The sequence below is a fragment of the Pteropus medius genome, unplaced genomic scaffold (genome assembly GCF_902729225.1).
Source record: "Pteropus medius unplaced genomic scaffold, Ma_sr-lr_union100, whole genome shotgun sequence".
Lineage (NCBI taxonomy): Eukaryota > Metazoa > Chordata > Mammalia > Chiroptera > Pteropodidae > Pteropus > Pteropus medius.
Genome location: NW_024349803.1, coordinates 9,082,962 through 9,105,464, shown reverse-complemented (window position 1 = coordinate 9,105,464; position 22,503 = coordinate 9,082,962). Strand labels below are relative to the sequence as shown.

General features: G+C 37.7%; 1 protein-coding gene across 3 annotated transcripts in view; it reads left to right on the top strand.

Annotated features, from left to right (window-relative positions):
- The window catches only part of STAG1 (STAG1 cohesin complex component), a 326,589-nt gene that overhangs the window by 195,067 nt on the left and 109,019 nt on the right, over positions 1-22,503 (top strand). For all 3 annotated transcript variants that reach the window (XM_039837228.1, XM_039837229.1, XM_039837230.1), the window contains one exon: positions 10,494-10,617. In XM_039837228.1, coding sequence (XP_039693162.1) covers positions 10,494-10,617 — 124 coding nt within the window. The remainder of the gene's footprint in view (positions 1-10,493; positions 10,618-22,503) is intronic.

Sequence of the window (22,503 nt, the reverse complement as noted above, 5' to 3'; positions counted from 1 at the left end):
ACAAAGCTGTCTCTTTCTCATATGAGTTTGGCTAGAGCTAATCAGTTATATTTATTTTACCTTAGGAAATAGATTTTGATTACACTGAACTTCTCTATTTTTTTTTTTCTTTTTAATCGATTTCTGCTGTATTCTTTATTCTCTTCTACTTTCTGCTTACTTTGAGTTTCAGTTTCTCTGCTGTTTAGTTTCTTGAGTGGAAACTAAGGTAATTGGTTTGAAGTTTTTCTTTTTTTCTAATATAGGAATTTTTCCTATATTTTTATCTCTTAGTAGTACTTTAGGTATGTGTTACTTTATGACCCACAATATAGTATCTTGATAAATGTTTTATTTGCTTAGGAAAAATGTATATTGTGCTTTTTGTTTTTATATCAATTAAATCAACATTATTGATAGTGTTCCCCAAGTCCTTTCTATCCTTACTGATTTTCTGTTCAACAATTATTGAGAAGGATTTTGAGTAATTTTTTATATTCTTGATACAAGTACATTATTACATAAATGATCTGCAGGGGTTTTTTTATACCATGTGGCTTTTGTTTCATTTTCTTTTAAAAAAATTTTTTAAATTACTGTTGACATTCAATATTATATTAGTTTCAATGTACAGCATAGGGGTTAGACATGTATTTAACTTGTAAAGTGACCCCTTCAATAATTCTGACATCCACCTGGCACCAAACATAGTTATCACAGTATTATGGACTATATTCCCTGTGCTGTACTTTACATGTTTGTGACTGTTCTGTAACTGCCAATGTGCACTTCTTAATTTCTTCACCCTTTTCACCCAGCCCCCTAAACTCTCTCACATCTGGCAACCATCAGTTTTTTCTCTGTCTCTATAGTCTGTTTCCGTTTCGTTTGTTTACTTTGTTTTCCACGTGTAAGTGAAATCATGTGGTATCTGTCTTCCTCTGTCTACTTATTTCACCTAGCATAATAGCCTCTAGGTCTATCCATGTTGTTGCAAATGGTAAGATTTCATTCTTTTTGATGGCCAGGTAATATTTCATTGTATACAAATACCAATCTTCTTTATCCAATCATCTATTGATGGACACTTAGGTTGCTTCTATACCTTGGCTATTGCAAATAATGCTGCAGTGAACATAAGGATGCATCTATCTTTTTGACTTAGTGTTTTGTATTTATTCAGGTACAAACCCAGAAATGGGATTGCTGGGTCATACGGTAGTTTTATTTTTAACTCTCTGAGGAACCGCTATATTGTTTTCCATAGTGGCTGCACTAATTTGCGACCCAACAGTGCATGGTGGTTTCCTTTTCTCCACATCCTCACCAACACTTGTTTGTTGATTTATGGATGATAGGCATTATGACAGGTGTGGGGTGATAGTTCACTGTGGCTTTAATTTGCATTTCTCTGATGATTAGTGATGATGAGCATCTTCTCAGATGTCTGTTGGCCATCTGTATGCCCTCTTTGGAGAAATGTCTATTCAGATCCTCAGCCCACTTTTTAATCAGACTGTTCGGTTTTGTTTTGTTTTTTTTTTGTTTTGGTATTAAGCTGTATGATACTTTGGATATTAACCTCCTGTAGGCTGTATCATTGGCAAATATCGTCTCTCATTCAGTGGGTTGTCTTTTCGTTCTCTTGGTTTCCTTTGCTATGCAAAACCTTTCTAGTTTGACGTAGTCCCATTTGTTTGTTTTTTCTTAGTTTCCTTTGCCTGAGGAGATACATCAGAAAAAACATCACGAAGAGCAATGTCAGAGAGTTTTACTTGCTGTATTTTTTCCTAGGAGTTGTATGGTTTCAGGTCTTACATTTAGGCCTTCAATCCATTTTGAGTTTATTCTTATATGTGGTGTAAGAAAGTGATCCAGTTTCACTTTTTTGCATGTATCTGTCCAGTTTTCCCAACACCATTTATTGAATAACTGTCTTTGCTCCATTCTTGCCTCGTTTGGCGGAGATTAATTGACCACATAGGCATGGGTTTATTTCTGGGATCTCTATTCTGTTCCATTGATCTGTGTGTCTGTTTTTGTGCCAGCGCCGTGCCATTTTGATTACTAGAGCCTTATAGCGTAGTTTGATATCTGGCAGCCTGATATCTCCATCTTTGTCCTTCTTTCTCAAGACTGCTGTGGCTGTTCGGGGTCTTCTGTGCTTCCATATATATTTTAGAATTATTTGTTCTAGTGCTGTGAAAAATGCCATTGGTATTTTGATAGGAATTGCATTAAATATACAATGTCAACTTAGAATTACATACCAAGAGCAAACATCTGTCAAAAATGAAGGTGAGAGTGAAATGGTTGGAAAATTGTCTCCCCCAAAAACAACTAAAAAGACAAAAAACAGTTATTTCAGTTTTATGGAAATAACCAAAAAATTAAGCATTTATTTATAAAAAGCTGAACTTCGGGTTAAAATGGTGCAAACCTGTGGCATTCTGGAATGGAACTAAACCCTTCAAACAACCTAAAATCCAGAGCACTAGATGTAGTAGAGTTACCAGGGTTGGGGATGTCTGTGAAAACCACTAGTTTTAATGCTGAGGGAGCTAACTTGATTTGGAGCTAAATGCTAGCTACCATATACCCTTTACATAGGATTTGAAAAGATAAGAGAAGTATTGGAAAGTAGTAGTATTAATGAGATAACTGAAATTTTACAAAATTGCTTCTTTTTTCTGTGTACTGCCCTATACTAACACTTAACATTCTCTAAGATGTTTATTTTAATCATTTTTCTGTACGTTATGATCTCTATTCTCAAGTTCTTGTCCACAGTCTAATAAAGAATACAGTATACCTTTTCAGTAACTCTTTCAGCTATTCCTTTCTCCCCTAAGCTATTTCAAAAAAAAAAAAATTATCTACAGTTGTTCTATTTTGGAAAATGTAAATTTTTTAAATCCAAATATTAGTGACAGACTTGGTTGAGATATGAATTCATTGTGTACTACAATTTAGATAATGGTTCTTCTTGAAACTTGTAATTATTTCTCACTCAAGAGCTCTCATGAGATTCCATGTACCTTTGAGAGATAATTGTGTCAAAACAGCCATATTAGCCAAGAGCTAGTCTCTGAAATTTGTAATGTAGTCATTTTAATTTAGTCAACTTCTTTGCTAGCAAAGACCTTGTAAAGATAGTACATGAAACATTTAATTAAAATTAATTACAATTAAATTTCATTTTATTTGTAAGCAGAAAGTATTTTAATTTCATCTGCCAATAAAGTAATCCAAAAAGGAAAACAAGTCCAGATATTAAATTATATCGTCTTGTCTCCTAAAAAAAGACATGCTTAACTGTGAGAATCAGTAAATTAGATATATTTTTCATGGGAATGAACATAATTATATTTTATGCTGTAAAATGGAGTTACAACAAAGGATTAATTGCCCTATAGTAATTCTTTTCTAGTTTTATTTTTCTCTCTTTGAGTTCACAAAGAGAGAGTTTGAGTTTCTCTCTTTGACTTTATTTTAGTTGTTCATTTCAAGGCTCCAATACCAGAATGCTATTAAAATTAGCCCATCTTACAATTGTCTTATACCTTTCCTCTTGTCTTAACTAACTTCTTTACCCTCTATTTTAATCTTCGCTTTGGAAACTCCCAGACATTTGGAGCTAAATATTTCTAAATGGAGTGAGGCCATTGGAAATTAGGCATTAAAAAGAAATTTAATATGAAAACTGAAGATTGGAGGACTCTTATGCATAAGAAAAATATCTATATATCAAAAGATATGTTGTAATCAAATCAGGGAATAATTAAAAGCATACTGCATTTTTATTTATGCTTCATCTACTTAAATAGAATGTTAGTTCTTACAGGTCAAGAAAGCTATATCTGATAATAAGAGGATATGACAGGAATTATGGAAGAACTGAGACTTCATTGCAGCTTGAAGGAATAATCATCGTAGGTAATCAGAATGGAATTAAGGGCATTGTAGGCAAGGGATGCCATAGACATAGATGCTGATGCATTAGAGCTATTTGGTCTACAGTCTTTTATGGACCAGATTGCAAGAAGATTTGTTATAGGTAGATTGTTAAAAGCCTTTAATAATAAAATGTTATAATGAGTTATCTCTTGCCATGTAACAAATACCCCAAAACTTAGCAATGTAAAACAAACATTTGTTATATCGTAGTTTCTGGTAGCTGCCTAGCTAGGTGGTTCTGGTTTAAGTTCTCTCATCAAATTGTAATCAAGACTTTGGTTGAGGTTATAGTCATTTGGAGGCTTGACTGGGGTTGGAATATCTGCTTCTAGTAATGCTTTCTTACATGGCTGGTGTAAGAAGACCTCAGTTACTCACCACACGGAGTTCTGTATAGGGCCATGAGAGTGTCTTCAAGACATGGCAGTTGGCTGTCCTTCAAGAGAGTGATCAAGAGAGAACAAAACAAAAGTCACAATGTCTTTTTCACCTCGCCTCAGAAGTTAAAATTCATTTTTCCACCACATTACCTTTGTTAGAAACAAGTTACCATGTACACCAACATTCTAGAAAAGACGAATTTGCCTTCATCAAAGGGAATATTAACCAAGATTCTGTGGGCGTATTTTAAAACCACCATAAAGAAGTTCTAATTTTTACTCTATAGTGTGTGATTATGTAATATAACTACATGTAGAGAATGATTAATTTAGCATGGTGGTATCAGCAGGCAAAGTGGATTGGGGCTTCAGAATCTAAATAGTAAACAAATCATCTAGGTACTTTTAATAGTAGCAGAATGGACTGTCTGACCATATATTGTAAGTCAAACTGAAAGTCTACAAAAGATATTTGAAGTTAAGGCGGGAGGTGTCAGATTGGTATCTCAAGTAGGCAAGGAGCTGTGTTCCGTAATGTAAGTTTTAAGAAGTCCATTAGGTGAGACAGGAAGGCATTAGAAATTAGGCTTAGACTTAGAGATAGTTATAATAAAAGATTTTCAAGACAGTTTCCCTACTGAAATAAAGCTAAACATGTATATTCCTGAGCCTTGGAAATTAGCCACCCGTAATCTCAATGTCAATGGTAATGGTATTGATAATAGCAATGCCAGTGGTAATGAATGGAAGAATGATTGAGCTCTGTATATATGAAGTTACCATACTTAGTCGTCACTATAGTTTGAATCAGCGTACCATACCTATTCATGTTGTCCTTAGTCTGCTTCCCAGAGAATGTTTAATAAAAATGTAGCCTAGTGTTTTCTGTGTTTTCGTTTTAGTATTTTTACAAGGATGATATAGCAGAGAATAAGTGCAGCATATCTCTGGGAAATAACTACTTGATAGGACTAAGAAAGCTAAAATGCTGTGATTTGGGTGTTTTGTGATTGTGTTTTGGTTTTTTTTGGAAGAGGTGGCTGTTTTATATTTGCTGCTGTTGTTATTTGTTTTTATTTGTACAGAAGACAAAGTTTATGAAGTAGCAGTTCACAGAGATGGAAATTTATATTAAATAGTAGAACAATATGAAGTGACAGGCAAAGATGTTTGAACCCCCAACTTATGTAGAAATTGGTTAATACTAATAAAACTAAAAACTGTATTTCTTCTCACCCAGTAATATCGCTTCTAGGTATAAAAGCTGTCTGTGTCCTACAATCAGGTACACAGTGTTCCAATAAAAATAACTCACTTGCCTTGCCATGTGTGAAGCACTTTAGTATTTTCTATCTGAATACTTTTATGTTTTTGGTGCCACTCACTAAATTTATCTCATAATAGGCAATGATGCACTGTTTGAAAAACACTGCCCTATGGAAACTCTCACACATGTGCACAAGGAGGCATGTACAAGAATGTTCATGGCATTTCATTGTTAATAACAACAAAAACTTAGAAACAATATAATGTCTGCCATTGAATGTATATATAATTTGTAACATTATAGAAATGAACACTGAACATCCGCTAAAACAAATATATGAACTATATGAATCAGTATGTATAAGCGGCAAAACATTGTTTGTGAAAAAAGCAAATTGGAGAGGGTGCCTATAGGATTAGCTATGTAAAACAACATGTATAGAGTTAAAGCATAAAGGTATAGATGGAAATGACAGTCATTGAATCAAGGATAGTCATTTATTTGGGGGGAGGGAGATGCATCAGAAAGAAGTGTATAGGAAGTTTCAACTATAATATTTTATTTCTTAACAGCATTGGATACATGTATATTCTTTGTATTGTCTTTAACTTTTTTTATATCTGAAATTTTAAATATACTGAACAAAATAAATGTCTTTGAGCTATTCACATTCCGTATTATAAAGGTCTAGGAACATCCTTTTAGTTGTAGACAAGCTACTTTTCATACTCTATTGTCTGTAAAAGATGATATTGTCGATTCTTAAAAGATAATAGTAAATAGACTAGATTCAAGATGGCATATAAGGTAAAGGCTGTACACACCTGTAGCAACCACACCAAAATTATAACAAAACTAAAGAGCAGCCAGTATGCGGAGTCACCAGAGGTCTGACTGAACAGAAGCCCTACAATTAGATCACCCCAAATAATAGGTCACCTCAAAACGATAGCAAGAGTGGAGACGTGAAATGGCCTGGTCTCACACCTGGACTGAGTGTGTCAATCAAGAATGGGGGCTGGGGAGTGGAGAGGAGGGAAGTAGGTAGGTGGGATAAAAGGGGTCAAATATGTGGTGACAGAAAGAAATCTAACTATGAGAGGTGAACAACAAATATATATACACACATACATATACATATGTATATATATATATAATTTTTAAATTAAAAGGGAATCAGGAGGGCTGTCTTGACTGTAGAGCCACCTCCCCCACCAGAGGAGCGAGGGGTTCCAGCAACATACTGGGCTCCCCAGCCCAGGGTTCCAGTGCCAGGAAGAGAAATCTCCATAACCTCTGGCTGTGAAAACCAGTGGAGATTGCGGCTCAGTGAGACAGAAGGTTGCAGAAAGCAGAGACCTTTCTCTTAAAGGGCCTGTACCTCGTCTTACTCACTGATGGACTCGCTTGCTCTGAGCTCCAGCACTGGGGCAGCTGCTCAAAGGGCAGCAGGGACAAACAGGGAGGTGCTAAGCTGTTGGGTTTCAGGGCAAAGGCTGGAGGGATGCTGGCTCCCGGACAGAGGTACAGGCAGAAGCTATTTTCCCTTTGTTGAGCCCTGCCCCACTACCAGCCTGCAGGTGCCATCACCCTGAATAACACAAGTCGCTCTACCCAGGGGATTCCCTGAGACTCCGCCTCTCTCAACTTGTGGGCTTACGCAAGCCACTCCAGTGGTTTATTCCATATAAATTAGCTGTCTTGGCTCTTGCTGCAAACTTTAATAAAATCTCTCAAAGGCTTACAAATCCAAAATAGCATCTGACCTCAGCATGTACCATATCTCTTGCTAAGTAGCCCCAAGCCCTGCACCACTGTTAGCTGTTCTCAGTTTCAAACTCGGCCCCTTGAGGTACCTATAAGCCCAGCATGGGGTAGGAGGGTGGAAATCATATGTGGATTGCCTGGTGACTCTTACCAGGTGGCCCTGGAGGTGCACAGGCTGTGACTGACCTTGACCTGCAACTGGACATCCCCCCCCAGGACAGTACCACTGGACCCTATAGCATACCTACTACATAAAGTCACTCTACTAAGATCGGGAGACTTAGGAGCCCTAACCAATATATAGAAACAGACACAGAGAGACAACCAAACTGAGGAGACAAAGAAGCATGTCCCACATGAAAGAATAAAACAAAGCTCCAGAAAAAGAATTCACCGAAATGGAGATAAGCAATCTACTAGATGCAGAGTTCAAAACACTGGTTATAATGTTGCTCAAGGAATTTAGGAGAAGAGTAACTCAATGAGAACTTTAAAAAACGGATACACATAAAAATGGAGGTGGAAAACAAAAGGGAGCCAGTCAGAAAGGAAGAATACAATATCTGAGATGAAAAGTACATTAGAGGGAATCAAAAGAGTGGATGAGACGGAGGATCGAATCAGTGACATAGAGGATGGGGCAGCAGAGGACACGCAATCAGAACAGAAACAAGAAAAAAGAATCCAAAAATGAAGATAGTTTAAGAAGCTTCTTGAACAACATCAAGTGTAACAACATTCACATTACAGATGTACCAGAAGGAGAAGAGAGAGCACAAGAAATTGAAAACCTATTTGAAGAAATAACAAAAACTTCCCTAACCTGGTGAAGGAAATAGATGTACAACCCCAGGAAGTTCAGAGAGTCCCAAACAAGATGAACTCAAAGAGACCCACACCAAGACACATCGTAATTAAAATGCTAAAGTTTAAATTAAAAAAGAATCTTAAAAGCAACAAGAAAAAAAGCAATCAGTTACATACAAGGAAATGCCCATAAGAATGTCAGCTGATTTCTCAACAAAACTTTATAGGCCAGAAGGGCTTGGCACAAAATGTTCAAAGTGATAAAAACCCATGACCAAGATTACCCAACAAAGTTATCATTTAGAATTGAAGGACACATAGTTTCCCAGACAAGAAAAAGCTAAAGGAGTTCATCACTTTCAAACCAGTATTATAGGAAATGTTGGAGGGACTTTTTTAAGAAGTTGAAAAAGATAATGTTTCAGAAGTCTAAATAAAGAATGGCAATAGCTACATATCTATCAACAAGTACTTCAAAAGATAGGATGGCTGAATGAATAAGAAAACAAGACCCCTGTACATTCTGCCTACAGGAGACGCACATCAGATTAAAAGACACAGAGACTAAAAGTAAGGGGATGGAAAAAGATATTTCATGATTGACTCAGAGGGTATTGTGCTGAATAGAGTAAATCAGGAAGACAAATGCCTTATGATTGTACGTATATGTGGAATCTAAAGAGCAAAATAATTGAACAAACAGAACCAAACTCATAAATACAGATAACATTTTGAGGGTTACCAGATGGGTAGGGGATTGTTGGGGCAGTGAAAAAAGGGGAAGGGATTAAGAACTACAAATGGGTAGTTACACAGTAGTCATGGAGATAGAAAGTATAGTATAAGGAATATAGCCAATAATATTGTAATAACTATGTATGGTGAGGATTTATTGGGATAATCACTTTGTGAGTTACGTAGATATCTCACTGTGTTGTACACCTGAAACAAATATAGTATTGTATGCCAACTATAAACTGAAAAATAAAAAAAAAATTATTATTAAAAGAAACCTGCTTGCTACAAATATAAACTCTATTGTTTTGTTATTTGATTTTTCAGTATTAAAGGAAATATCCATTTTTTAAAAAAAGATTATAATAGTAAGTAAACATTTATGGAAGTTTTATTAGGTACCAGGCACAGTCCTAAGTCTTTTACTTTTATTAAGAGATTTTATTCTCACAATAGCTCTGTGAGCTCTAGGTACAGTTATTATCCATGTTTTACAGATGAGGAAATCTAAGAAAGAGGATATAACTTGCCTAAAGCCACACAGCTTAGTAAAAGCAGAGCCAGGATTTGAACTCAGAATGTCTTGCTCCAGAGCCTGTACCATTAGCCTCTATGCTGTAGAATCCCTCCATGAAAAAAAAGGGTATAAACAAAATAATGTAGGAAAACTAAAGGTTGTGGTAGGTAATATGGCTTTGAAAGAGATTCTCACATTTTTATTCATAAGTAGTGACAGGAACAGAGAAGGAACTGAGATTTATTAGAGCAGAGAATGAAATATTAGAATGTTAACACCCACAAAGAGCAGCTAATAATCCTAGATGAGTCTCCTGCAAATAAAAAAGAAAAAGAACAACTAAAAAAAGCTCCTTAATTAACATTAAGATTCCAGCTGAATTATTGTCAGATTAATTAATTGTCTGATTGCCTTGCACTAATTGGAGAATTAAAAATTACCTAAATTTTTGTGTTACTCATATATGGTGAATTCAGAAATTTTGAAGATCAATCTACAAAAGAAAGTTATAATTCACTTTGTTGTATTTATTTATTTATTTTTAGCTAGAGCTGGTAACCTATTGAAAGATAAGATTAAAATATTAACATTGTATCTGTGCATGGTTTACAGTTTTGAGAGTAGGAAAATTTCAGGAGGGTAAGTTCAGTACTTACACTGAGATGAAAAGCCATCTGGGCACAGAGCCAGAAACCTGACTTTTGTGGTTTGGTTCCATCACTAGTATTTGGGTGTTTGTTGGTAGTCTGGTTTCTTCAGAAGATTTTTATGTGTTTGTTGACTCCACAGTAGTTGTGAGGCTTTCAGAAAGCTCCAAATGCAATTTCCTAGTTCAATGAATATAGAGCAGTTGAGTTAAAATAAGATGGTTTTTAGAAGCATTATTTTTCAATTCGGTACCAGTACTTTTTATTCCACAGATTTCTTGTAAAAAATAGAAGTTAGTCAAATTGAAGACCTTTTAGAGAGCAGATATAAATACAATAGTAGGAATAATGTTAATATTTATTAGTTACTGAAAATAAGTGTGAAGTACATTTTAGCTTTTCATATTAATCAGAGATTTCTCTTTTTTTTCTTGTAGTGATGCTATTGCTGAGATTAGAGCCATTTGTATTGAAGAAATTGGGGTATGGATGAAAATGTATAGTGATGCCTTCCTAAATGACAGTTACCTAAAATATGTTGGTTGGACTCTTCATGACAGGGTAAGTTACTCTGTTCCTCACTTTGATAGAAGGTGTGCTTGTCTCATTACTAGATAAGATTTGTAGTAATATGGAAATCTAAGATGATATAGCCAAGTAACTAACTATTCACTTGATGGCCATGATGAAACTTGAGACATTAGCCCAAATGTGAAAATCCTTCTTACTTAGTTATAATTCTTGTCTCAAATCAAGACTTACAATCTGATACATATAGTTTTAAGAGACTGTCTTATCCCAAGAAGCTAATTATAATCTTTTATAGTTCGGAATCAAAAGAGATTCCTTGTTTTTTCTTAACATATCAAAACTAAATAAGCTTTATTGTTTTGAATTCTTTAGGGTCATATCACAGGAAAGTGTTTTATCTTAGTGAATATATTTGTTGGATGCTAGAATATATCTAAAAATACATTTCCATACGAAAAGGCTCTATATTAAAAGGAATCCCACATTATTGAGTCCTGAATAAATAATCCTCAAAATAATCAAGAGTAGGAGTGATAAATTATTGGAATTTTTATATTGAACGACCTGACAATCTATAATTTGAATTGCTCGTATATTCACAAATAGGAAATAGTACATCAATTTACTTTAAATTCCATTCTTCGAATAGTTGAAATTATAGCAGATATTAGAAGACACTTTGTTTTTATTTTTTTAATATTTATTTTTCAATTATAGTTGACATACAATATTCTCTTAGTTACAGGTGTATGGCATAGTGATTAGACATGTATATAGCTCACAAAGTGATCACACAATAAATCTAGTACCCCTCTGACACCGTACATAGTTATTACAATATTATTGACTGTATTCCTTTGCCGTACTTTCTCTCTCCATGACTATTTTGTAACTACCAATTTGTACTTCTTAATTCCTTCCCCCTTTTTCACTGACCACCCCCATCTGGTAACCTTGAAAACATTCTCTGTATCTATGAGTTTGTTTATTGGGTGGGGGTGGGAGTGAGTTTGTTTATTTTCTTTAGATTGAACATGTACATATGGCATTTGTCTCTATCTGCCTTACTCCACTCAGCACAATATCCTCTAGGTCCATCATGAACTCTTTTTCCATCTCTTTGCTTTCATCTGTATGTCTATTTTAATCTGAATTCTCTCTTATAGACAGCCTGTGTAAGGATCTTGTTTTCTTATCCATTCAGCTACCCTATCTTTTGATTGGAACATTTAATTATTTTTCATTTGAAGTACTCGTTGCCATTCTTTATTCATATTTTTGATACATATTTTTTTTTCTTAAAAAAGTCCCTGTAACATTTTCTGTAATACTAGCTTGGTGGTGATGAACTCCTTTAGCTTTTCTTGTTTGGGAAGCTTGTTATCTGCCCTTCAATTCTAACTGATAGTTTTGCCACAAAGGGTAATCTTGGTTGTAGGTCCTTGCTTTTCATCACTGAATATTTTGTGCCAAGCCCTTCTGCCTTGCAAAGTTTCTGTTGAGATATCGGCTGATAGTCTTATGGGAGTTCCCTTGTAGGTAACTAATTGCTTTTCTCTTGCTGCTTTTAAGATTCTCTGTCTTTAACCATTGGCATTTTAATTATGATGTGTCTTCGTGTAGGCTTCATCTTGTTTAGGACTCTCTGAACTTCCTGGGGTTGTATGTGTATTTCCTTCACCAGGTTAGGAAAGTTTTCCATCATTATTTCTTCAGATAGGTTTTCAATTTCTTGCTCTCTCTCTTCTCCTTCTGATACCCTTATGATGTGAATATTGTTATGCTTGATGTTGTCCAGAGGCTCCTTAATCTATCTTCATTTTTGGATTCTTTTTTTCTTGTTTCTGTTCTGATTAGATGTCCTCAGCTACTTCATCCTCTAAATAGCTGATTTGTTTCTTTGCTTCATCCACTCTTTTGATTCTCTCTAATGTAATCTTCATCTCAAATACTGTATTTTTTATTTCTGACTGGTTCCCCATTATGTTTCTCACCTCCGTTTTTATGTTTTCTCTTTGATAAAGTTCTCACTGAGTTCATTTACTCTTCCCCTAAGTTCTTTGAGCATCTTTATAACCAAATGTCTTGAACTCTGCATCTGGTAGATTGCCTGTCTCCATTTAATTGAGTTCTTTTTTTGGAGCTTTGCTTTATTCTTTTATGTGGGACGTGTTATTTTGTCTCTTCGTTTTGACTGCTTCCCTCTGTCTGTTTCTATGGGTTAGGTAGGGCTTTAAGTCTCCTGGTCTTAGTAGAGTGGCTTTATGTAGTAGTTGTCCTGTAGGGGCCCAGTGGCATAGTTCTGGGAGGGGTCCAGCTGCAAGTCATGTTAAGCTGCAACCTGTGTACCTCTGGGGACACCTGGTAAGAATCATCAAGTAATCTGCAGATAGCTGCCACCTGTGCTGGGCTTTTAGGTGCCTTGAGAGGCCATGCCAGGAACCAGGGCCACTAGTGGAGAGTTTGTGGCTACACAGGAAGAGGTACTGGGCACGCTGAGGCCAGATGCTTCTTTTTTGGGTTTTATGAGCCTTTGAGAGATTTTAGTAAAGCTCTTTACTCTTTAGTAAAGAGCCAAGACAGGCCATTTATATGAAATAAACCACTGGAAGCAGCTTGGATGGGCTCACAAGTTGGAAGAGGCGGAGTCTCAGGGAATCCCCTGGGCAGAGCAACCTGTGTTATCCAGGTTGACGGTGACTCTGATATGGTAGGGCCTGCATCATATGCTACAATAGTGAAAGGTTCAACAAAGGAACAGTGGATACTGCCAGAAGATCTGTGTAGGCGAAAGCTGTCCCTCCAGCCCTCACCTTGAAACCCAACAACTCAGTGTCTCCCCGTATATACCTGGCGCCCCTCGAGCAGCTTCCCAGTGCTGGATCTCAAAGCAAGTGAGTCTGTCAGTGAGTAAGTATGGGCGTAGGCCCTTTTAAGGGAGACCCCTACAACTCCTACAGCCTTCTGTCTTACTTAGCCACAATCTCCACTGGTTTTCACAGTCAGAGGTTGTCAGGACTTATCTTCCTAGCACTGGAACCCTTGGCTGGGAAACTTAGTGTACAGCCGGGACCCCTCACTCCTGAGGTATGCCAAGATTACCCTCCTGATTCTGTATCACCACATGCGATTGTAAGGTCGGGCCTTTTTGTCTTCATCTTTCCTGCCCATTTGAAATGACCTGTTATTTTTGTCTTTAGCCACACTTTAGGCGACTCTGCGTGACGCTTGCTCTGTAATTTTGTTATAATTTTGGTGTGGTCGCAAGAGGAGGCATGCACTGCATCTATCTACTATGCCATTTTGACCAGTCCTTGAAGACATTTTATTTTTTAATGCAGTTACATTCTTAGATTTTTAAGTTAAATTTCTCAATATTTTAAGACTTTATCTTACCATTAGCAGCTTGTAAAGCATTTACTTTTAAAACAGCAATATGCTAAGTATTATTAAAGATATTTTGAAAACCACAGAGTTACATAAATTATAATAAAAGGTCCCAAGAGAACTTATAGGCTACTTTTGCTGTAAGAGAGAGTTCATTTTGTACAGAGATCATCACAAGTTGGTTGCTCAGCTTCACAGTTGATCATTTTTGATTTAAAAGAGTTGTTCTCCCCTACTTCATTTGGAGGGAAATTTAATTAGTACATAGTGAATATTTTCCTGAATATTTATCTTCTCTAGCTATTCATATCCTTTCCTCTGCACTAATAAATCCCAAACTTGATTGTTTTCTTTCTCTAATCATCTTGTGGAATTGGGATCCTTCATATATAAGCCAGTCTCAGATTTATCCAATTAAATAATTCTATAGTGTGAGAGAATGTAGAATTGTACAGTATGTCCTTAAGCATGTACACACTGTTAAACCTAACAGAACAGACTTTTTATAGGAATAAATTTAGTGTCCTGCATTTTTATTCTTCACAACTACCATATCAGTTTTCTTCCTCCTTACAGTTCTCTTATAGAGTATTCTACTACATTAAAATGACAATAACAGTTACCATTTTAACAGAACTTATGATGACCACAAATTATTGGAATAACACTGATTTGATGTGGCTTGCCAAAAAAACAGCTATCATTTTAAAATAAATCACTGTTCATAGAAATCCTCTGTTTATATAAAGGAAGAGATAGATTTCTCTTTTATGTTGCTGATAAAATCATGTAAGCAGTACTGTTTTCACTAGAATGATTTTTAAAACTTTTTATATGATTTCCAGTTACTTTATTTAGAACTTGGTGTTCCCTTCTAAACTTTCTTATTTGTCATTCTATCTCTAATCTCTTTGTACTTTTTTCCTCTGAGGACTATAGTTTCTCTCCTTTTAGTCTGTCTGAAACTGCTCATTCTACAGGATATGGCTTCTGCCTTCAGACTCATCCTATGCCTTTTCAAATGAGTTGTTAAAACTCTTGCTTTTTTAATATTACATTTTAATTATCAGTTACATTTTTTTCAGTTTTATTGAGATAAAATTGACATATAACATTGTCTTGGCTTAAGATACATATTGTAATGCCTTGCTATTCCTTCTGTCTTGATTTTAGAATTTTAGAGTCTACCCTCCAAGATAAGACAGCTTTTTAAAATATTGCCAGTTTATGTAAGTATTCTCATATAAGTTTTAGTCAATAGAAAGACAAATAATTTCTAACAAGTAAGGGAGTCATTAGAAATACAGGTTGTCTTTCTGTTGACCAGAAGTTCTTTCTAAATTTTCTACATATTTGTTTTAGTTCTGTCATTACGGGTAACACAGAATCTATCCAATTTAAATACAGCTAAAGTAATCTCTGTGTTCTGAGCTAGATATATTACTCTGTTTTTGTATTTATATTCTTGACAATAGATTGCCTTACTCTGTCTTTTCCACTTTATCAATATTACTCTGTCCTGTTTTTGCTTGTAGCTTATATGGTACCGTTCTTCTCTGTTGCATATACTTGATTCCTCATATCAAAATCTCTGTATTGCTCGGGCGAGATCTATTTTCACTCAGTCCACCCCATTTCCTCTTCTTTGTGTTGACTCATTTCATATCCTATTTCTCTTAAATTTACCAAAAACCTTTCTAGCTTTGTTTATGTCAAGTAAATGACATCTGTTGCCTGTCACCAGTTGTAGTAGTTCAAACATTTCTGCTTGCTGCATATTGATATTAGGTTGCCAAGGAAAACACAAAACAGTGAAGTACTAGATGGAACAGTGCTTTACTCACGTAGAGAAGGAGGAGCAAAGCAAGATCATTTTCAGTCGTGGGTGTCAGTCCTCCATAACCAGCAGGTCCTTCGCAGAAATCAGCAGAGGGCAGTTGCCCTGCATATACTCCTCTTGTGCTACAGAACTAAGAACGTTGTCCCCTTCTTGCAGGGGACAGATTTAGTAGTGGGGTTGGCCAGGTGCCATATGATGCACACACTTCAGCAGAACAAAAGAATACAGATTGAACCTGAAACAGGAAAGGTATTCTCATACAGCGCGATAAACCCAGCATAGGCTGTGAGGACTCTTACCTCTTGCTAAGGGAGTGTTCCAGGATCAAGGCCTATTCTTATGCAGCCACGTGGAAGGGATCAAAAGACTGTATTCAGGAGACTTTCCCAACAGTCCACCTCCTACCCCTGCTCAGCCACATTATTGACAGATAAATCATATCAAATCCTATAGGACTATCGCCCACCTCGAACTTGGAGATAGAGTTGGATCCACCATCAACTTGTGATGATCTCTGAACAATCTGTATGTATGTGGCTTGCTCATGGAGCCTCCCTGTCATTTGTAGGCAAGACTTTATTAGGTATTTAAGAGAGCCAGACCCAGGAAGACAAACAGGCCTTTCTGGATGATGTTCTTCAACCAAGAACGTCATGTGGTTTAAACTAACTAAAGAGATCAAAAAGTAAGTCTGAGTGGGACTGAGTATACAGCCGCTTAGTTCTAGGGCTCCCTGTCCATATCACCTGAGCATGGATATTCACCAGCTCAGTTTTTTTATGGTCCCCAAATTATTGATGTACATCAGCAAAAAATTCAAGGAAGAATACAAACACTAGTCACCCTGTTCTGCCATCAGATAGTCAAGGGCTATTTGATTATCCATCACCACCTTGACTGGTGAGTTTAATGAGTCTTCTTGGTCTTGGGTTGCTTGGACAGTAACATTAGCTATTCTGCCATGGTTAAGGACAGGTTGTACACTGTTTCTTCTAGTGCCTGTACACCTATGTGTGGTATTAGAATTTGGACAGCAGAATGAAACCAGTGGTTAGTTTGTCTTCCGAGGAGGGTAATGTGGGCTACTCTTTAGTGTGTTTGCAAAGTGGGTTCTCTCCAGCCTTCTGTGCAGTTGCTCACATGGACAGGAAGCCATAAAACTATAAAGCAGCAGAATCCTTCCTCTGGAGGCAGAAATTCTCTTGCCTATTTCTCTGGGGTCCATAGAGCAATACATAACCCCGAGGGAGGCAGGTGACTCCTATTATCAATTTGTTCTCATAATGCTGACTAGACCAGTTATATACAGCCACAGCCTACCTTTGCCACATGGTTGCAGAGAAAGAAAAATTACACACAGAACTTCCAAGTCCAAAATGTCTGTATAGATCTTAAAAACCATTCTGGTGCAAGGGTCTTTTTCTGTCACATTATAGGTAATATTAAAGCAAGGGATTCCAGGACATGCCGTCATCTGGACCTATGTCAAGAGTCACTTAACAATTTGACCTGTCAGTAGCTTGAGGAAGGTCTGAGGGCATCAGTTTGCCTCCTCTCACTACAGCTGTACTAATTTTTTTATTAGAGTGTTGATAGCCATAGCAGAAGCTTCTGTAGGAATGAAAAGAGGAAAGATAAATGTTCCCACTCCCCTCTTACTCCATGAACCTCGTGAGACCAGAAATGTCTGGTCTACTATGTGTGGAGCTGGCTGTGGAGGTATTGCAACCCAGACTGTCTGCCTCAGGCCTGATGGTACTGCCTTTTTTGGGCACCCAATGCCGTTGTTGCTTAACCCAGACTTTTTGGCCTCAGTTGGCCAGTCCAGGAAGACAGCCATATCCTGCACAAACTCAACATGTCTGATAATGCTGTCTACCTATAGAAAGGGTCAGATGATCACAGCACCGCTAGAAGGATCCTAGCACCCCAGCACTCCTTGTAGTATCCCATAGGAGGGACGTGCCAAAGGGAAGCATCACATCTTGATTAGAGTCAAGGAACACTGTCTGGGGTGCTGTGGCAACCAGAACCACAAACCTCCCAATATGTACCCTCTAAGAGGAAAACATAAAAAGAATGATTGGTATACTCAGATTGGGATTTTGTGAGTACAGCCTAAACATACAGCTACCCAGTCCACTCCCACCCCATCCAAGCTCAGCATTTCCCAACATGTGCCATAATACCATGTTTCCCTTGCACTGGAATGCAGTGTTTAGTAGCAGTACAGCCCTAGTCAGATGGGGGTAGAAATCCACTAGCAGGCTATCTTCATACCCTTTCTTTAGTTGCTATTTAATTTAGCCATTCATTTTTTCAGTGGCTTCATTGACATGCTGTTGATAGGGTACATGGAAAGTTCATCACATTCTGTGAGAGTGTACCCAATTCTTGCCTTGCTTGGGCAGTGAAAGACATTCCATAGAGTTAAATTATGTGGGGTATCCAAAAATATGAATAGTAGTACCATAGCTTGAATTGCTGTTAATGGCAGTGAGGCATAAACTGTGCCCAGGGCTGGGTGTGAGAAGCTCAATCTCCCAGAACCAGGTGTCCCCCAATCATTGGTTAATATGTCCCAGTTCTCTTCTCTGGATGGTCTGAGTACATGGACAGCAATCAGAGTTCCATTTATGTTTTGTTTTTTTTTTTTAAAGGTCCTTTGCCATGAGTATCCACATGAATAACAAAAATATTTTCTTTCCAGGCAGGAAGCTACTGCCGTAGTTCTTTTCTCAGTACAAAAGATTTCTTGATTGTCTAATTTTTTTGTTGCCATTCTACTGAACAGATGACTAGGCCATTGGCAACAGCCCAAGAGTTGGTGAAAATGTCCCAAGGCATGTTGGTAGAGATTGCCTGCACCACCATCACTACTACTTGGAGCTTGGCCCATTCAATGGAATGTCCGCATCTGCTCTCAGTCAAAAGATGGTCACCCACTGGCCCAATGGTGACTGCCATTCAGCAAACCCCATCTGCCTTTAGTTTCACAGAGCTGTCAGTAAACTATGCCATACTGTCAGCAGATATGCCTTTGAATCTTGGGCCCCCAGGTAGCCCCAGAAAGGGCCAAAGCATATCTTGTGAGTAGTATGGACCTTTCTGATAAGCTGGCTATTTGCTTATGGAGCCTACTTGTCCCTTGGGATTCTGACTGGGCCCAATCTTGGATATACCAGTTTCATTTTTGATCAAGCTCTGTTGAGCCTTTCCAATTGTATTGGTAGTCTTTGTAATCATCCAAGTGTGAATGGACAGTACAGGTTGCAGTATCATATGTGGCACTCCAGCTTCACTACTGCTCAATAACAAGCAAGGAAGTGTCATTGAAAAGGAACGTGCTGGATGGCAGCTTCTGAAAGTTTGTGGGTCCAGAATCCAAGAAGCTAGTGCACCCCAGTGGCAGTTTCCAGCTGCCGCAGATTCCAAACAGTGTGTGGGGTGGTGAAGGGAAGATGTGGAAACCTGCAGTTCCATCAGGCTAGCAGGCTTCAAGGTCACAACAGGCTGTGCTTAGGCCATGGCTTATTGAATAGCTTCCAAGGACTGCTGCTGCAAAGGGCCTCATTTAAAATTGGCTGCTTTGCAGGTCACTATGATGAAAGGGGCCAAGAGAGCACCCAAGTGTGATACATGCTGTTTTCATTACTCAAAGAGGCCCACTAGCTGTTGGGCACTGCCAGGACCTACAGTTTTTGTTTGATCGTCTCTGGAATACTTCTTTAGCTTCCTGCCCAAATGACTGCTAGGAATTACACCTGCTATGTGAGGCCCTGGACTTTGTTTGGATTTATAGTCAAATTGGAGCTCATAGTTCCATCACTAAGTACAGCACTGTAGCCACATGTTTTTTGATTAGCTCTGCTGTTAGGATATCATTAATATAGTGAATGACTGAAATTCGTTTGGGGCCTTGGGTTTCTTGAAGATCAAGCCCTACCCACTAGTGGCATATTGCAAAGAAATTTCAGTATCACTGTGCAAGTAAAGTAAAAATATGTTGAAGGTCATTCTAAGTGAATGCAGATTGGTCCTGTCTCTCATCTTCCAAAGGGATCAAGTAGAAGGGCTTATCCAGGTCAACAGCAATGTACTAATTTCCCATTCGGGTTGCCACTCTCCTGGTGATGGTGATAATATCAGGGACTGCTGGGGCCAAAACTGGAACTTTCACATTTAACCTGTGGTAATCAACCTCCAAGCTCTAGAGGCATGCCTGACTGGCCAGACTGAGATGTTGAATTTTCACAGGGTGGTTCTCAGCACCTCTGCTTGCATTAAGTCATGGATTAACAGAATAATGTCCTTTTTTCTGCTATATTTTGTTGAACAGTGTGCTGTGGTTTGGGCAACTCTAGAGTTGGCCAGAAATGCACTTGGCCCATTATGATTGAATTTGCCCTTGTTGTGGTGCTTACCCCTTGAGGTAGTGGTAGTGTTCAGTACTGCACACAGCCAAAATGTAAATGTCTGTTATGTACTCAGTGGTGGGTACTATCATCAGCACCTGAAATGGTCCAATGAGCTCCATCTACAAATACATGCAGACTTGTCTCTCGTATTTGTGGATGGAGCTCATTGGACCATACCTTCCTCCAAACCATCCAAAACCACTATTTTAATTCTACCCCTATGGGGTCCTAGGAGTATTGTCATTTGGACACCAGTATGTATCTAAGAGCCCCATAAAAGTCTGAATTCTATCCCCCCTGTTCCCTGCTATCCTGTCAGGGGCATAGGGCTTCTAGTGGGGATCCAGGGATCTTGACCTCATCCCTAACTGCTATTCAGCCTTAGACATTTGAGTTTGCAATGCCCCTTCATAAAACAGATATGCCAACCAGGCTCCATGAGACTCCCCTGGCTCATGTCCTTATCTGTTCTTCACTTTTCATATTTTATTTTCAGAGGACTTCATTTCAGTAGTTTCATTTTCAGCAATGCCTTTGGTAGTTTTGCTTGGAGTTAAAACAAGCCTCATTTAAGGTCTGCAAGCAACATGAATCTGGTAAAGTTTCCTACATTGGACCCCTTTATTTCTCTCATAATGTTTTCAACCAATAAGACACATGGGAATTGGGGTGGCATGGAGCACTAAGGTAGCCAAGAAGTAGAATACAGTTCCTCTGTTCTTTTTAGGACTCACTTCACATTTCTACCCTCATCCATTGCAGATTATTTACATCCTGTTTATCCCCATACTACGGCCAGGAGGCCAGCACCTCATTCTGTCCTTTACTACCACTCCACCCCCAGGGCCTGCATCCAGTGGGGCTGACTAGCCCTTTCTTTCCTCTAGTGTGTTGGCAACTCTGTATCTTGATATGAAAGTGTTCCAGCCCCAAGGCACAGTGAATTTGGGGGCCAGTTTTTCAACAGATTGTGTGCATAAGACTGCCTTTTTCAACAGTACATAACAGTGTCCCTCTCAAGACTACTACTTCTCTTCTTAGCAAATTTTTAAAAAATATAAGAAAATTTTTGGAGGTGATGGATACATTTATTGCCTTGATGGCAATAGCATCATGCATGTATGCATATGCCAAACTCATCATAAGAACATGAAGATTTTTTATATATCAGTTGTGTCTCAATAAAACTGGAGGGAATAAGAAAACTTTTCATTGAAAACTCCAGAAAAAAATCAAATTGAGGCAAGTAATATACCAGATACAGAGTTCAAAACACTGGATATAAGTATGCTTAAGGAACGTAGGGAGAACTTCGACAAAGAGATAATAAGCATAAAAAAGGACATAGAACTCATAAAAAAGAACTAGTCAGAAATGAAGAATACAACGGAATCAACAGAAGATTAGATGAAGCAGATCACATCAGCAATTTGGAAGACAAAGGTAGCAGAAAAAATAAAATCTGAATAGCAAAAGAAAAAATTTTAAAAGCTGAAGGTAGTTTTAAGAGTTCTCTAGACCAACAACCACCATATCAACATTCACACATTATAGGATACCAAAGGAGGAAGAGAGCGAAGAATTGAAAACTTATTTCAAGAAATAATGACTGAATATATATATAGTATGAAAAGATAAACTGGCATTTAAAAAAAAAAGAAAAAAAATAATGACCGAAAACTTCCCTAACCTGGTGAAGGAAATAGACATACAAGTCCAGGAAGTGAAGAGAGTCCCAAATAAGATGAACCCAAAGAGACCCCCACACCAAGACACATCATAAGGAAAATGGCAAAGGTTAAAGACCAAGAGAGAATCCTAAAAGCAGTAAGAGAAAGGCAGCTAGTTACTTACAAGGGAGCTCCCATAAGACTGTCAGCTGATTGATTGCTCAATGGAAACTTTGCAGGCCAAAGGGATTGGCACAAAATATTTAAAGTGAGGAAAAGCAAGGACCTACAACCAAGACTTCTCTATCCAGCAAGGCTATCCTCAAAATTGCAGGAGAGATAAAGATCTTCCCAGACAAGAAGAGACTAAAGGAGTTCATCACCACCAAACCAGAAACCAGTATTCTAGGAAACGGTAAAGGGACTTCTATAAGAAAAAGTGGAGGAGGGAGTGGGAGAACATAAATATGAATAACAAAACGACAATAACTATGTACCTATCGATAATCACTTTAAATGTAACTGAATTAAATGCTCCAATGAAAAGATACAGGGTAGCTGAATTGATAAAAGAGCACCTATACATATGCTGTCCATAAAA